The sequence below is a fragment of the Pelophylax lessonae genome (assembly GCF_965119305.1).
Source record: "Pelophylax lessonae genome assembly, chromosome: 6".
Taxonomy (NCBI): Eukaryota; Metazoa; Chordata; class Amphibia; order Anura; family Ranidae; genus Pelophylax; species Pelophylax lessonae.
This window is the reverse complement of record NC_138773.1, coordinates 260389672-260407053: the sequence shown is the minus strand read 5'-3', so window position 1 is coordinate 260407053 and position 17382 is coordinate 260389672. Positions and strand designations below refer to the sequence as shown.

Below are 17382 nucleotides of genomic sequence, written 5' to 3'. Positions count from 1 at the left end.
TCACATCACAAACTGCCCTTTATGTTTTATGTGCCTGCAAGTGTTTCCTGTTTTGCTTTTTTTCCCCTTATCAAATCTAACAGTTCACTACTTTTTGCACTATTCACCTTCAGTGGTGTCATCATTCTGACACCATGTAATGCACTGAAGTGGCTTAGGAAGGTCCTCTAAAAGCAGGAATGGACATGGAAAGGAAGGTTTAAGGTTAAGTTAAGGCATAGACTTGAATTCAGTTCACACTACTGTGATGCGACTTTGATGCAATTTACAGTGCGATTATGTGGTGTAACTGCATATTCTAAGTTGAAACTGTAAATTGCACTAAAGTTTTGCAGGAACCTTTTCCAAAATCGCACCATTATTAAAAACGTATTACAGGCTAAAGGTGTAGCTTACAATAATTAATATTTCTGTACCAAGAACCCTTGTTTTACCCTGAAGTTGCGTTTGTTTTGGTGTTACCATCCGTGATTGGTTACATTACATACCAGAGTTCTTACACAATGAAGAATCTGTTGAAGGTTCCAAGCTCTCCTTAAAGTTCCCCTGATCAGCAGTAAGATTAAAGGCTTTTTTCTCTCCTGATCACTGTGTCCTTATGGGCCCCTCTGCAGCACTGATACACTATTGCTTTACACATTTGTGCACTATTCTGTGCTAAGAGGTCAGGTCAGTTGTGTAGGGAGACACCCGTGACCTGACCTGTTTCAGCACTTCACAGGTTGTGTTGGGTTTTTTTGTTTATAAGGAAAGTGGATTCATTTTTGTCTTTTACGATGCACATTATTATGGGGTTTTTTATTTATTTTTATTTTTTTTCAGAAACTACAGGTAACTCTAATGGCTGCAGCAATAATCCAGACACCTGCCAACAGTTTTGCTTGCCGAAACCCAGTGCCCAATTTTCCTGCGCCTGTGCCACTGGATTCCGCTTGAGTGCCGATAACAGAACTTGCACACCATACAACTCATTTATCGTAGTGTCTATGTTGACTGCAATTAAGGGATTCAGCTTAGAAACTGCGGATCACTCAGAAGCGATGGTGCCAATGGCTGGACGAGGTACGTCATGTGATTTGTGGATTTTGCAGCAATAACATTTTCACTAAGAACCTTGCAGGAAATGTGTACTTAGAGAGAAGCAGAGGCTGTTAGTTGCCTATTTGTCTTGCTGTTCTAGTGGTTTAAATACTTTGAGTCACTGACCTGAACAATATGTTACAACTTTTTTCTGACTTCACTAGACATATATGGCAGGGCTTCCCAAACTTTTTTGGGCCAAGACCGACTTCTGAATACAGTTATTTTTCAGGACCCACTTGCTTGTAATTGAATATTGAAAAGCGCTACAGAATTTGTTGGCGCTATATAATAGCAAACAATAATAATGCATATTTTAAAGGGAGGGGGATGTTAAATTAAAAATATCAATTTACTACTTTTCAATGTATTATTGAAACACACTCAGAAACCTGTGGCATATAAGCGGAGTTGTGAGTAATCAGCACCCTAATAGACAGTATAAGGCAGGCAGGTGACATAAATCAACCACCCCAGGACAGTGATCAGCAGGCTATATGGCACTCACCCTCCTTCCTCTACCAGCAGTCCACAGTGAAGGTGAAGCCCCTGTTTGCCCTCTCCAGGGCCCAGCACACCTCACCCAGAGTCTCCATGATGAGGAGCTCTATGCTGGTCTTGGTGTCCTAGCTCTTCTGCTTCAGATCCTCTGTTGGGGTCACAGAAGCTGCCATGAACTCCTGACACCACTGGGCCACCTGGTCCACCTAGACACTGAGGCTGGTGTCTCTGCCCGCTATTGCTGAGGGAATCCCTCCACCAGTCTAGCCACCACCGCTGCCACCAGCAGGACTGAGGAGCTGGCTCTGCACCCCATGAACATATCCTACATAACAGCCCACATACGTACTCACTGATGCAAGTAGTCTCCTCGTGGGAAATGCTGACCAGCCTCCGTAAACTGCGTGGGCAGGGTTCTGAATCCATCGCGATTTGACTGCTCTGGCTCTCTGTAATTTGTGCAAACTCGCACAGCACAATTAAAGCGGGCCCGCGCGACCCACTCAAACGCAGCTCGCGACCCACCTGTGGGTCCCGACTCACAGTTTGGGAACTCCTGACATATGGGGTTGGTTTCCTAAAACTGGAGCATGCAAAATCTGGTGCAACTGTGCATGGTAGCCAATCGGCTTCTAACTTCAGCTTGTTAATTTAAGCTTTGAAAAAAAAAAAAAAAAACTGGAAGCTGAACTGGTTTCTCTGCAGAACTGCACCAGATTTTGCAAAATTGGGCGATGAGCATTTGTCAACAACATAACACTCTGTATATAACACTGTTTATGTTGTGATTTTATTATTTGGTGTATTTCTTTGCTCCTTTTTCAAAATGTGTTACAAAATAAAAACAAATGTTTTTACAATTTATGTGTTATGTTACCCTTAGGCCCCGTTCACATAGGGGCGACGCTACCTCGGAGGTCGCGGTGCGAGCAGCGCGCCGCGACCTCGGAGCGGCCGCCACTGACTTCATAACATTGAAGTCTATGGCGGTCGCCTCCTGGTCGCCCCAAAGAAGCTCCGGACTCTTTTTCTAAGTCGGAGCGACTTGTGTCGCTCCTATTAAAACGGGTCCGCAGCTTCCCTATGGGAGGCGACCTGTGAGGCGACCAGGTCGCCTCACAGGTCGCCTTAGTGTGAATGGGGGCTAAAAGTCCCATTCTCTTGCTAGTTTCAAAGTATTTTTATTTGGGATGTAGGTGTCTATGATTAAGTGGTGTATTTCAAATTATTGGGAAAAATATAGATCAAAGAAATTCTGAGTTTTTATTTGCTGCATGTGTTTCTGGATTGTGACAAATATGTAATAAAAGGAAACATGCCAACCTTTTCAAAAGGAGTCCAGCAATTGAAGCCACCATACTTCTCCCATAATTTAGTTTACACTGTTGTGCCATGACCAAAACACGCATTATGCACATTGGTGTACTCCAGTGCAATTCTTTCTTATTGACACAAGCAGCCCCCCCATAATGCATGGTAATGCACCTATAGTGGTGCAGTAACGTGCATCATAATGTGCATTGTACACATGTTCTAATGCACCATAACTGTGTTGAATCCAGCTTTAAGCCCTCCTCTTCATAGGTGCATGCAGGCTTGCACATTCACCTAATGCAAATATGCATGTTTGTACCACAATCTTTTGTTAAAAAAAAAAAAGATCAGTGGTCTCGCAGTACAACATTACAGGAGTAGTTTCTGTGAGACAGAATCTTCCTGATCTACTATTTTATCATTCAACTGCTTTCCCTTATACCTACAGTATATTTGCCATTGTATGGCAGGGGTGGTATGGCTTTCACTCTCTATATGTATCCATTTTTATTGACGTTAATAAACAGATTATTATGAATTTTGTTTTTACATAGGTCGCAATGCTCTCCATGTAGATGTTCACATGCCATCTGGCTTTATTTACTGGTGTGACTTCAGCAGCACAACACCTGCATACAATGGCATCCGACGTGTGAAACCCAATGGCTCTTATTTCAGAAATATTGTCACTGGTGGTATTGGGAGAAATGGAATTCGAGGCATTGCTGTTGACTGGGTCGCAGGTAGGTGGAACCAAAATCTACATTTATGTAAATGCCTTCAAAGCTTGCCAGACAAAAAAAAAAAACACAAAAAATAATGGGCCATGTAATGCAGAAGATATGCTGCACTCCAAACAGTGTGGGGGTCCACCAAAGTGAGCACCATAGTGAAAAATAGCGGAAAGTGTTGCAGTCTAAATGCCAAAGTACCATAACATCACCAGCACATTGCAAGCTCAGTGAAGAGCTAAACATTAGTCACAAATACAAACAGTGATGTTTAGGAGCCTAAACAAACCCCTTCACCTGGCAGACATTGTCTTATTTATGTGCTGGTGATATTTTGCTAATTATTATTATTATTATTATTATTATTATTATTATTATTATTATTCAGGATTTATATAGTGCCAGCAGTTTACACAGCACTTTACAATATAAAAGGGAGACAGTACAGTTACAATACAATAAAATACAAGAGGATTAAGAGGGCCCTGCTCAGAAGAGCTTACAATCTAATGGGGTGGGGCAGGTGTTACAAGAGGTTGTAACAGTGGGGAATGAGCTGATGGAAGATTAGTGATAGGCTTCCCTGAAGAGATGAGTTTTCAGGGATCGCCTGAAAGCAGCTAGAGTAGGAGATAGCTGTACAGGTTGAGGTAGAGCGTTCCAGAGGATGGGAGAGGCCCTGGAGAAATCCTGGAGACAAGCATTGGAAGAGGAGACAAGGGAGCTTAAAAGTAGAAGGTCTTGAGAGGAGCGGAGAGGACGGGTTGGGTGATATTTGGAGACAAGATTGGTGATGTAGCTCGGGGCAGAGTTGTGAATTGCTTTGTATGTTGTGGTTAGTATTTTGAATTTCAATCGCTGGGCAATCGGGAGCCAGTGTACGGATTGGCAGAGAGGGGAGGCAGACACTGAGCGGTTGGTAAGGTGAACAAGCCTGGCAGCAGCATTCATGACAGACTGAAGAGGCGATAGCCTATGGAGTGGTAGGCCTATGAGAAGGGAGTTGCAATAGTCGAGGCGAGAAATAACAAGGGAGTGAATGAGTAGCTTGGTGGTTTCAGTTGTTTAAAAAGCTGCGAATTTTAGAGATGTTACGGAGGTGAAGTCTACAAGTTTTTGACAATGATTGGATTCAGGGCTGAAAGAACAGGTCAGATTTTAGGACTACACCTAGTACTCTGGCTTCAGGGGAGGGATTGATGGTTGCATAACCAATTTTGATGGAAAAGTCATGGAGGGGGGCATGGGTAGGGGGGAATATTACCAGCTCAGTTTTAGAGAGATTTAGTTTGTTTAATGTTAATGAATAATGTGTTTCCTAAGAAATAATTAATTACATTTTTAGATTTCAACTAGAGCAGGTAATTTGCTTGACATCAGCCACTTATAGTCCCCTGTGCAGCAGCACCTAGACTCGGGAAGATAGGGACAATACTAATAAACAATGAAAAAGAGAACAAATAGATGAAGTCATCCCTATGCTGCTGTTCCTTCACTGTCCAGTTACAGGCTGGGGGCAGTGTAGTGACTAAGCTTTGTTGCCTAATTGCAGAGGAGAAAACTTTGGTCACTAATATGGCTCTCCTCTTTGAATCTCAGCACTATATTCAGATAATCACTTTTAATAATTTCACACCTGGGCTTTCATGTTTGCCATCCACTCAAATGAGAACTTATAGGTTTGGAGGAAGTCTTTTTTTTCTACATAACATATATGCGAAACCATCAGTCAGTTTGCAATGGATGAATTTCCTTTCCAGTTTTGTAAGGGTATATTCTCACCAGATGCTGTAGAACTGCGTTGGGCGGCTATTTCCGCACAGTCCCACTGCAGGACAAGGCAAAATGTTGCGGTGTTGTGTGCTGATAAAAAGGTATAGCATGCAATATTTTTTTCAGTGCAGCACATTGCGATGTAATTCACTGTGCTGTGGCCAATAAAACCTAAGGAAATGCCACTGTATCACATTTCAATAAAGTTTGTTAAAAAAAATAAAATAAAAAGAGGAAACAATATGCCACAATGGACGCATCAGCACTGCTGTCATCCTGCCGCACACTAGTGACTGTGTTCTAACACAGCCGCTAGTGTGAACCACCCCTAAAGCTGAAGTCCCGGTAAATATCTAAATACACAGATGAAATACATATATATAGGAACTGTTTTACCTTCATTTGTATTTCTGTTCTTCCAGTTCTGAGAGTTACACAGCTTTGCCACATCATTTAGATCTCTCTGGCAGAGCAGAGACCTTATTTTTATCTGCCTGCAGTTCAGCAATGTTTATAAGTCTCAGCCTATGACTGGACAGTGAAAGGAGAAGCAGAACCATGAGCTCATCTCTCTGTCACTCAGCTCTCTCGCCTTTCAGCATGTTCCTTACACTGCATCACAACCAACTGGCTTCTTGTGCCGCTTCTCCTTCTGCCAGTCTGTGCTCTGCTGTACAGGGACTGCAAGAGGTCGAGGCAAATTCCTGCACCTTTACATATATACTTTTTTTATTTTAATTTTGCAAATGTACAGTGTAAGATGTTAGTCTATTTCATCTTTTTCTCTTTCCCTGCCTAGGAAACCTTTATTTTACCAATGCCTTTCAGACGGAAACCTTCATTGAAGTTATTCGCATTAATATGACTTACTATCGACGGGTCCTAATGAAAACTACAGTAGACATGCCAAGGCACATTGTGGTGGATCCCAAAAATCGATACTTGTTTTGGGCAGATTACGGTCAAAGTCCCAAAATTGAGCGAGCATTCCTGGACTGCACCAACAGAACAGTTCTGGTGTCAGAAGGCATTGTTACACCGAGAGGCTTAGCCGTGGACCGCAACGATGGATATATCTATTGGGTTGATGATTCTTTGGATATGATTGCGAGAGTTAGAATAGAAGGTGGTGATATACAAGTTGTGCGGTATGGCAACCGCTATCCAACTCCATATGGGATTACTGTATTTGAAAACACCATCATCTGGGTAGACAGGAACCTAAAAAAGGTGTTTCAAGCCAGTAAAGATCCTAGTAACACCGAGACACCAACTGTTCTTAGAGACAACATAAATCTCCTTAGAGATGTTACAGTGTTCAACGGCAGCTATCAGCCTGTGTCACCCCAGGAAATCAACAATAACCCATGTCTGGTGAACAATGGGGGCTGTGCACATTTCTGCTTCGCTATGCCTGGTACACAGACACGGAAGTGCGGATGTGCTTTTGGGGCTCTCAGCAGTGATGGAACAAGATGTGTGATTTCTACGGATGATTATTTGATCTATGCAATGGAGGCTTCCATTAATAGTCTGTCCTTAAACCCCGAGGATCACAGTCTTCCATTCTCTAGAGTCACTTCCCCCAGGACATCCATAGCTTTGGATTTCGACAGCCTAGATAACAGAATATACTATACTCGGAGTGTGGGAGCTGGAAGAAGTCAAATTCGCTACTTCACCCTTTCAGCACTTAATCAACACACCACAGTGGCATCAGGTAAGCTGGATATATAAAATATGAAGTTTATTTAGGCAATAGGGCTGTTCACTTTACAAGGGAAGTGGACTTTTCAATGGAATTATCCCCATAGCATAGTGAAAGAGGTGAAGCTCTGCTTACTTCTATCATCTATTTTTTATTGCATGTGATTGGGTATTCTTTTCAAATGAGATTGCACTGTATTCACTAGTCTCTGGGGTAAATTACCTTGCACAGTACAACTTCCTTTGCAAAGCAGCAAACGGCGTATTTAGTAAATCAATATCTATCTATCTATCTATCTATCTATCTATCTATCTATCTATCTATCTATCTATCTATCTATCTATCTATCTATCTATCTATCTATCTATCTATCTATCTATCTATATAGATATATAGATATATATATCTCTATCTACTATCACACAGAGTGAAGAGCTCCAACACTTTATTAAAGTCTTTTTCAAAGCATTGGTATTCCGCACCAGAGATACTTTCATCATTGTAGAAAGATGATCCGCACACCTGTAGTCGCTTTTAAAAAATCTTCATCTTTATTCAGGAACCACAGAACACAACTGCTGATAAGATCAGTTAACGCGTTTCAGCCTAAAAGGCCTTAGTCATGAGTTATGACTAAGGCCTTCTAGGCTGAAACACGTCAACTGATCTTAGCAGTTGTGTTCTGTGGTTCCTGGCTAAAGATGAAGATTTGTTAAAGAAACTACCGGTGTGCGGATCATCTTTCCACATATGTACTCAGTTAAACGGCTGTGGATCGGGCACCCGGGAGCGTGTTTATTGGTGAGCTGCATGGGTAGTAGCACTGCTCCTTCTGTTTGCATTTTATATTTTCATTGTTGCTTTACTTTATTGCAAAGGAATGTATGATTATAAGAAGCAATGATACCTTCTCTTTACATAAAATACCTTGTGTACATTCCTTTGTCATAAAGGGAAGCACTTGAAAAGAATCCTGTAGTACTGCATACCTATGGTTATAAATAAATAAATATATATATATATATATATATATATATATATATATATATATATATAGTGTATCTGTATATTATTTTATAATACATGATGAATTCATGGAATACTGTGAGTAACCAACAGAGACCGCACACAGAGCAGTTTGTTTGGAAGCTATTTGATTGAAACGACAGAGTGAGCCCTCCGGTTAGGGATGCATCACTACTAATGAGTCACTGAACTATGTAAGCCATGGGCTTTCATCAAAGAAGCAACCTGAATTAATTACTTGATGCATTCTCTTAACAATTACATTGTTTTATGTACATTTCAATCCATTTTAAACACATTTGCTAAGACAAGTATTATATTTGTTGGTGTATTTTTGCAGGGCCACTTATGTATACAGTTACCTATATATAGTGTATATAATCTATTTATCATGGTGCAGTTTGGTTTTTAATGTATGGGTTCATGCATTTACTAAGTTCATTGATATTTGACAGCAGTTTTTTTGTGGGTATTTAATCTGCTGTTTATCATATTGTTAATTATAATAGTCATTTTCATGTTATGTTTGTATATTTTTTGTGTGTAGTTCAGCTTTAACTTAAGGCTTTTTGTGTATAGCCTTTGGTAATGTCACATAAACTATATCACCAAAAGTATTGGGACACCTGCCTTTACACAAATTTAATGATATCCCAGTCTTAGTCCGCAGGGTTCAATATTGAGTTGGCCTACCCTTAGCTTCAGATTTTAGGAGGAGGTTTATGAGTGTGTCTATAGGAAAGTTTGACCATTCTTCCAGATTTGCACTTGAGAGGTCAGGCACTGATCTTGGACGAGAAGGCCCGGCTCGCAGTCTCTGCTCTAATTCATCCCAAAGGTGTTCTATTGGGTTGAGGTCAGGAATCTATTCAGGCCAGTCAAGTTCCTCCACACCAAACTCGCTCATCCATGTTTTTATGGACCTTGCTTTGTGTACTGGTGAGCAGTCATGTTGGAACAGGAAGGGGCCATCCCCAAACTGTTCCCACAAAGTTGGGAGCATGAAATTGTCCAAAATATCTTGGTATGCTGACTCCCTAAGTGTTGCCTTCATTGGCCAAGCCCAACCCCTGAAAAACAACCCCACATCATAATCCCTCCTCCACCAAATTATTTGATTTTTGTGAAAGTTTTTTTTGTCAGTGGACAAAAATGTTGTGTGCTTTTTTCGTTTTGTCACTGTAAAAACTTAAGGCAGCTGATAAAAATTTAGACAAAAATGTTTTCATCTGCAAAGTTAACATTGGCTGTCATCAGAGTCCCCATTGGAAGAATTCCCCTCTATTGGTGTTCTGGGGACAATCCAAATCTTGGGATTTTCTTTCACTATCACTTTTGGTGATGACAAATAAAGAGGGTGAATCTCCCTAAAAGGGGTGCAAAGAGCAATAACAAAAATCCTGACAGGTGTTTTAATCCCTCTCCACTCTATCCAAAACTTAAAAAAAAAAATTGCTCTACTAGTTTACTATACTTTAAAAAATACACTTTGTTTTATATCTGTTATTCATGCTTGCATGTGGTAATAACCTAACTTTTTATATATGTATATATTTTTTATAGACCTGGGAGCTCCAGATGGGATAGCATTTGACTGGATCCATAAAAGGATTTACTATAGTGACTATCTAAACCAGACCATTAGCTCTATGGCACTAAATGGATCTGATCGCACCGTGATTGCTCGAGTACCTCGGCCTAGAGCCATCATGTTGGACCCATGCAGAGGGTATGTCTCATGTACTCAGGTGCAAGAAAATACTTATTTTACATCTCAGCATCAGTGTTAGAATCAGGTGATTGAACCCCCCACTCCACAGCAAAATCTCTGGAAGCTTTTAAACTGAAAAGTGACCAGAGAACATGCATAGGGGTCAATGTACTACAACGGTAGATGCCAAAATCTGATGCTGCTGTACATGGTAGTCAATCAGCTCCTAACTTCAGCTTGTTCAATTAAGCTTTGACAATAAAATTTGGAAGCTGATTGGTTTCTGTGCAGAGCTGCACCAGATTTTGCACTCTCTAGCTTAAGCAAACCAACCCCACTGCATTTTGGCGAACATTCCTGTGCTGCTCATGACGCTGTAAACTCCCATTTAGATTAAGGAAGGAGATGGATGATAACCAGAGGTATTTGTAAGGAGTAAAACATACAGTGATTAGAAGAGAAAAGGACTCCTGTTATTTTCAGTAACTATCAGCTAAAAAGTGGAGAAGAGCTAATTTCTAGTCCATTCATTTATTTATTTATTTTAGATTGTAATGCAGCTATAGAGTCTTACCTTATGTTAAAGAGAGAATCTTCAGTTCCCCCCAAAAAATTAAAAATCAGCTGCTACAAATACTGTAGCTGCTTATGTTTAATAAAAGGACACTTACCTGTCCAGGGATCTGGGACCGTCCTTACCCAGGCCTGTTCTTCAGGTCCCTGGTGCTGGTATGTTTACTTTGGGAAGTCAGCTGTAACTCCTCCACTTTAAAGTGAAGGCTGACAGTATTTTACCCTAATGCATTCTATGCTTGAAGGTAAAAAACCTTCTGTGTGCAGCTTCCCCCACAGCTCCCCTAATACTTGCGCGATCCAGTGATGTGCACAAGAGTGGCTGTTCTCCCAGGTCTCTGCCTCCTCACTGGCTGAGAGACAGCAGCTCGAGCCATTGGCTGCCGCTGCTGTCAATCACAACCAATGAGGAGGGAGTGGGTGGCGTGGCCAAGTGTCTTAAGCCTAGTACACACGGACCACATTTTGGGCAGCATGCACTGTAGTCTTCTGTCGAAGGAGCATGGCCAAAAAAGTCTGCCAATTAGCTCCTGATTAGCACTCTCAGCCAATGGCTGAGAGTGCTGACCGTAGTGTTCTGATGGGGGGCGTTCCTCTATCAGAAAACAATAACACAGCAGGGGAGATTGCTGTACTAACATCAGATTGTTATTACAGTGGCTCTGACCTGAGCTGTCAGTGGTGTGTACTAGGCTTTAGGATCATCCAAAGATGTTCTTATTCTTCCTCACTCCAGCCAACAAAAAGAAAATGTTCTGGTCAGAGCTGGGCTTTAATAATCAAGGTGTAGGGAGGTGAATCTCAAAACTCATGCTGTATAACATTAGTGAAACAAAAAAAAAAACTTCTAGTGTGTTCGTGACTTAAAGGACACACAGAGCAGGGCTCAGGAGCCAGCATGCACCAGTGCCCCCATAGCAAGCGGCTTGCTAAGGGGGCACTCGGAGAAGAGGAAGAGCCAAGAGCGCTGGCAGGGGGACCCAAGAAGAGAAGGATCGGGCCTGCCTTGTGCAAAACCAATGCACAGAGCAGGTACGTATAACATTTTTGTTATTTAAAAAGAAAATACCTTTGATATCACTTTAAGGGCATAACTATTATTGTTTTTAATGTTCGTCTTATAACATAGTTCCTATATTTTTGCATTAGTTACATGTACTGGACAGATTGGGGAGCAAACGCTAAAATAGAGCGAGCAACCCTTGGAGGCAATTTCCGCACTGCCATTGTGAACACAAGTCTGGTATGGCCAAATGGACTGACCCTGGATTACGAAGAGGAGAGGATTTACTGGGCTGATGCAAGTTTGTATGTACTATCACCTCTCACAGGGCCCTACCTAACTTAATATTACTTCTAGCATAATCTTTCTGATTTTATTGTGGCTAATAAGTTGTAGTATCACAAAGTATATAAAACCTTTTTATACTGTAATAAGAAATTGTAATTATTGAGAGAATTCAAATAAAACTTAACTTTACCCCATTATTGCCCCATTGATTAACCTTAGCTATTGATCTTTTCAAATTTGGGAAAGTGTCTTTTGCTAACCCCAGTTAGCAAAATCATTGCAAACAGTGAAAACCTATTAAAATAAACCTGTCATACGAGTGATAGGGAGGCTGCCATCACTGGTCATCTTCTGAAAATGCAAGTTGCTTGGCTATGCCTAACTTTAGTAATGTTGAGCCAAATACCTGGAATAAACACGCTGTACATTTGTCAGAAAAGTGTCAGAATTCCTTTTTGCTATACTTGTTTTGGATTAGTGACTTTGATAACCAGAATTCTCATAAGGAAAGGTCAGCAATGGCAGCCTAAACAATTCTCTCATTAAAGGTGTACTTTAGAACAGCAATGTTATCTTGTACAAAAGTTTTTATTTCTAGGTATTAGTCCATTAGTCCATTAGCTTCTTCAGTGGGCTCATCTCCAAAGTCCAGAGGTCTCATCTGTTCTTGTAGATCACGATCACTGTTTGAAGAAAAGCTAGTTCAAAAAGTGTTGAGTTCAAATGATACCCTTATTGGCCAAATATAAAGATGCAAGCTTTTGGGACTCCCTTTTCTTAGGCTTTAAACCATTTAAAAGCAAGGGCTCTAAGAAGCTTGCTGTACAATACTCTACTTACACCTGTAGTAAATATACAGTGGCCAGAATGGCAATTTAAGGAGAATCGTGCATTTGTTAAATGCATAGAAGCCATAGAAACCAATATAGATAACTTTTGTCAGATAATGTATAATAACGTCAGATGCAGATTTTATTAAGAAGTCTAATATTAAAAAACACATTCAAATATATATTTTTTCCCCCTTTACAGACAGAAAATAGAGCGCTGTTCTTTAACAGGTGCAAACCGAGAAGTGGTGGTCGGTACAGCAATTTATCCATTTGCCATGACACTCTATGACCAGCACATTTACTGGACCGATTGGAACACAAGGAGCATCTACCGAGCCAATAAACATGATGGGTCAGATCAGATTATCATGGTGCAGAACCTGCCTCAGCGTCCAATGGATATTCACATCTTGGCTAAAAGCAAGCAGCAGCAGTGTGCCAGCCCGTGTGATCAATTCAATGGTGGCTGCAGTCACATCTGTGCTCCAGGTATCTAATTTTATAGCCAGGGTGTTCAATAGCAAGCAAAATCATAGCAAGGCAGAAACTGATATAGGGTCACCTGACCCAAGCTACTCTTACTGAAAGCCAAATGGTGCTATACTAAATAAGCAATTGTTGCACATACAAACCATTTTTAATGGTAAGCTGACTGTTTGGAGTATAAAAATTTGTATTGACATACAGATTTCAGCAGTGCTAGTGGTTAGATGAGATGTCATATTTTATACAATTTTCATTGCTTGGGGAAAATGCATGAGACATACGTGAAACTGTGGATGTAAGTTGATCGATCTCATTCTCCCATGTGATTGAGCACCTTCAATGCTAAACTGCTTGGACGCTGGCCTGTTCTATGTGGTTCTATGTGATATGGTAACCCAAAAAGACAAAATTTAGGTGCCGCTCAGGTAGAGAGGTATAGCAAATATACCACTGTGAGTGTAAGCAGGAACAGGGAGCTCATTCTAGCTCCAAGATGCATGGCTAATGGACCTTTTCCTTTGACATCTATGTTATATTGGCTTATTTCATGAGGCAGAGTAAAAAATGTGGCTTAGACACAAAGGGGTTACTAAAACTGAAGCACTCAGAAAATGGAGCTATGCATGGTAGCCAATCAGCCTCTAACTTCAGCTTGTTTAATTAAGCCTTGGCAATAAAATCTAGAGGCTGATTGGTTTCTGTGCAGGGCTGCATCAGATTTTGTTTGCTCCAGTTTTAGTAAATCACCCCCAAAGTGTGGCAACTTACAGCAACCAATCAAATTTCACTTTACCGGAAACCAGACCAACACTTTTTAACTTGACCTTTGACTAATTAAATATAAGTCATTAAATGGCCATTGCGAGGCTTTCATTTAAAGCTCTGTTATTCCCATATGAATTACAAATAGGAATTTAAAGCAGCTCTCCAGGCTATGCAAGTATTGTCTAAATACTACACTTCTTGTAATAAATACCAGTCACTGTGATCTCTTTCCTGGTGCAGGGTGACTGGTCTTGTATTCATCCCCTTTAGTTTTCTGAAGAGAGCCTGTAAAGAGAGGACCTGCTACATCCCACCCACAGCTCTGCTCTCTGCTCAGGCTATTGATATCACTTGTATTTTAATTTCTCTTTTGTTCATTGACGGACACAGCTCCTGATCTTCTTGACCATTGGGTTGTACTGCCCCCTATAGGAGTAGGACACTAGGCAGAAAAAGAACTGGACTACGCCTATGGGCAGTCCCAGGAGGTATACTCCCCCTCTCTGCTATAGGTACTCCGTTTTGTTACAAGCAGTGTCAGAAGTAATAAAACCCTATAGAGGGGTGGGTGCTGTGTCCGTCAATGAACATCAGAGAAATGGATTTTATGGTAAGTCAAAAATCACATTTTCTCTTCCGTTCATTGACGGACACACCTGATCTCCTTGACCATTGGGACATCCCAAAGCAGTGTAAAACATGAGGGGTGGAAAAAGCAAGAAAAAATTCCCAGGGCTAAACCGTAGCCAACCAGGTAACAGAAGCTCAACCAAAAACCAAAACTGGAGCCCACCTGAAAAACATTACACCCCCAAAGAGGGAACAACCCGTCTAAACAGCCGCCTGCAAAACCTTGCAGCCAAAAGAGGCATCCGCAGATGGCAACACATCCACTTTTTAAAACATTGTGAAAGTTTGCACCGACGACCAAGTAGCTGCCTTGCACACCTGCGTTACTGACGCCTAATGATGAAAGGCCCAAAAAGCACTGAGCGCCCGTGTAGAGTGTGCCTTAATCGAATAGCCCTGAGTCACCGTCTGTCTGATCCATCTAGAAATAGTCGCAGAGGAAGGGGATAGTCCTTTTCGAGGCCCATCCGTAAGCACAAATAGTGAGTCTAACTTCCCAAAAGACTCCCTAGCTGCCAGGTACTGGAGCTGTGTTCATTAATGAACATCAGAGGAATGGATTTTACAGTAAATCAAAAATCCCATTTTTTTTCATTCTGGGTTTGTAGAAACACATGGTGCACAGAAATGAGAATTGATATACATTGTGGCAGTTGAGGAATGTATCTAAATGAAGGTTTTTGTACCTTGAGTCTAGCTTTAATAAGGCAAAAAAGAGTGTGGTAAGTGCAACATTCCATACCAACCATTTACAGAAAACCTTTGTGGTTTTTTTTTTTTTTCTTTCCTGCAACAGGTCCTAATGGAGCGGAATGCCAATGCCCATCAACTGGGAGTTGGTATTTGGCCAACAACAACAAAGATTGCATTGTAGACAATGCCACAAGGTGCCAGAATGGGCAGTTCACGTGTCTTAATGGCCGTTGCATCCCTGAGAGGTGGAAATGTGACAATGATAATGACTGCAGGGATGGCAGCGATGAACTGGAACGTGTATGCGGTATGAGTTAAATGTGCTTTTTGTCCAGTCATCTGAAAAAAACAGAAAATGTACATACTTTTTTTTATTTGTTTGTGAAATAAAATACTACATATTTAGGTTTAAACTTTACATATGTCCATTGCTTTCAACCAAAAAAGTCAAACTCCAAGTAGATGTAAACAGCAGTTTTGTATTCATTAAGAACAATTATTTTTATAAAATGAAGCTAGGCTACATTATGTACATGGCTTTACCTTTATATATATCCCCTGTAATTCTCTATGCAGCAACACTCAGAATAGGATTTCTCACCCCAGTGTTTAAACTGCAACTCTTAGCAAATCACAGAGCCTGACGCAGGGGCTGATCTGTGCCAGATATCTGTGAACACAGCCAGGAACTGCACAGACACCAGGAGAGGAAGGGCCTTTCAATCAAGCTTTGCTGCAGTGCACATTTTGTATGTTGACAGGGGAAGCAGAATAAGAGCTTAGGAGTCTGCTGTTGCTTTTCTAGTCTTCATCAAATTGTTTTTTTGCAGCTGAGGCTGGGGACCTAGCTGTGCTGCCTTGCAGGAGTGCCAGGATCAAATCCACTATATACACAGAATTGTAGAATTTATAATATAATTTGGCATGTTTACATATAACATGTATTTAGCTGCTTATATAACTGCTTCCCTTGAGGTTAGCTTAAAGAGCACCTTTAGCTCTGGGAGAAGAAAATATGCCGCAAAAGATACGTATTGCCTTTTTGGAAGGAGGTTCTTAAGAGGGTTAATGCTGAGCACAAACTTGCTTCCAAAACTTTCCTTGTTGTGATACTATGATATTTGATCAAGATGGAGGCACATACCACTAGAGCAAGTTTCAACTGTAACTAAAGGCAAAACATTTTTTTTTTCATTTTGGTTGCCAGTTTTTTTCCCATCTGTATCCCATAGGGGAGATTTTATTTCACTTCCTGTCCCATAGCCAAAACAGGAAGTCAGGGAAAATCCCTCCAAAGGATGGATTTCCAGGGTATCACCAGGGTCACCAGAACTAGTGTCTCCATTGGAAGATTTCCCCTCTAATACTGTTCTGGTGTCAACCCAAAGGTTTATTTTACTTTTGATAATAACAGTGAACAGGACAAATATAGAGGGCGAATCTCTCTAACAGGAGCACAGACAGCAATACAATCTGACAGGTGTTCTAATCCTTCTCCACTCTCTCCAAAACGAAAAAAAAAAAAAATAGGTTTTCCTTAGCTACGCTTTAAATAAGGCTGGATGTACACATTTCCATTTGCTTCCAGTACACTTGTAGGCAGATGGAATCCACATAGTTTCCTACTGCCATTTACATTGAATTGCAGTGCATAAATGTGGACCAGACACATAGGAGATAATAGGGTTTCTAATGGACCTACATTTTCATGCAGCAAAATAAAGAATTTTGTTCCATAAATATGGACAAGTGTACATAGGCCCTTAGATATTTTGAGAAAAAAACTGTTCGGCCCCTTTCACACAGGCGGACCGTTCAGATCCACCTGTCAGTTTTTTAGGTGGATCTGAACGGATGCCCCATGCATCTCTATGGGGCAGCGGATGTCAGCGGAGACATGTTCGCTGACATCCGATCCGATCCTGTCCGTCAAATCCGGACGGATGGAAACCCTATTTTCCATCTGTCTGGCGGATCGGATCGGATGGGATCAGATGACAGGTGGTCCGTTCTCATCCGATTCCCCCATAGAGGAGAGCGGGGACCTGACAGCTCCATCTCCGCACACAGTGCGGAGACAGAGCTGCCATCCATCTGCTCAGCGAGGTATCGGCGGACCATTCCCCGCTGAGAAAAACGAAGTCCGCCAATGGAGCGGACAGTGTGAAAGGGGCCATAAACAAAAAAATTAGGGAGCCCCTTTTTGAGCATGTCTAGCCCCGTGTAAGCTCTGACGGATCTCAATTTATCCTTAATACTATTACAGC

The 17382-nt window shown here is 41.2% G+C and overlaps 1 protein-coding gene across 1 annotated transcript in view; it reads left to right on the top strand.

Annotated features, from left to right (window-relative positions):
• The window catches only part of LRP2 (LDL receptor related protein 2), a 369604-nt gene that overhangs the window by 200770 nt on the left and 151452 nt on the right, over positions 1-17382 (top strand). Inside the window, exons 37-43 of the mRNA XM_082260064.1 lie at positions 823-1062; positions 3450-3638; positions 6199-7119; positions 9697-9862; positions 11567-11725; positions 12741-13030; positions 15219-15422. Of these exons, the coding sequence (XP_082116190.1) occupies positions 823-1062; positions 3450-3638; positions 6199-7119; positions 9697-9862; positions 11567-11725; positions 12741-13030; positions 15219-15422 (2169 nt within the window). The remainder of the gene's footprint in view (positions 1-822; positions 1063-3449; positions 3639-6198; positions 7120-9696; positions 9863-11566; positions 11726-12740; positions 13031-15218; positions 15423-17382) is intronic.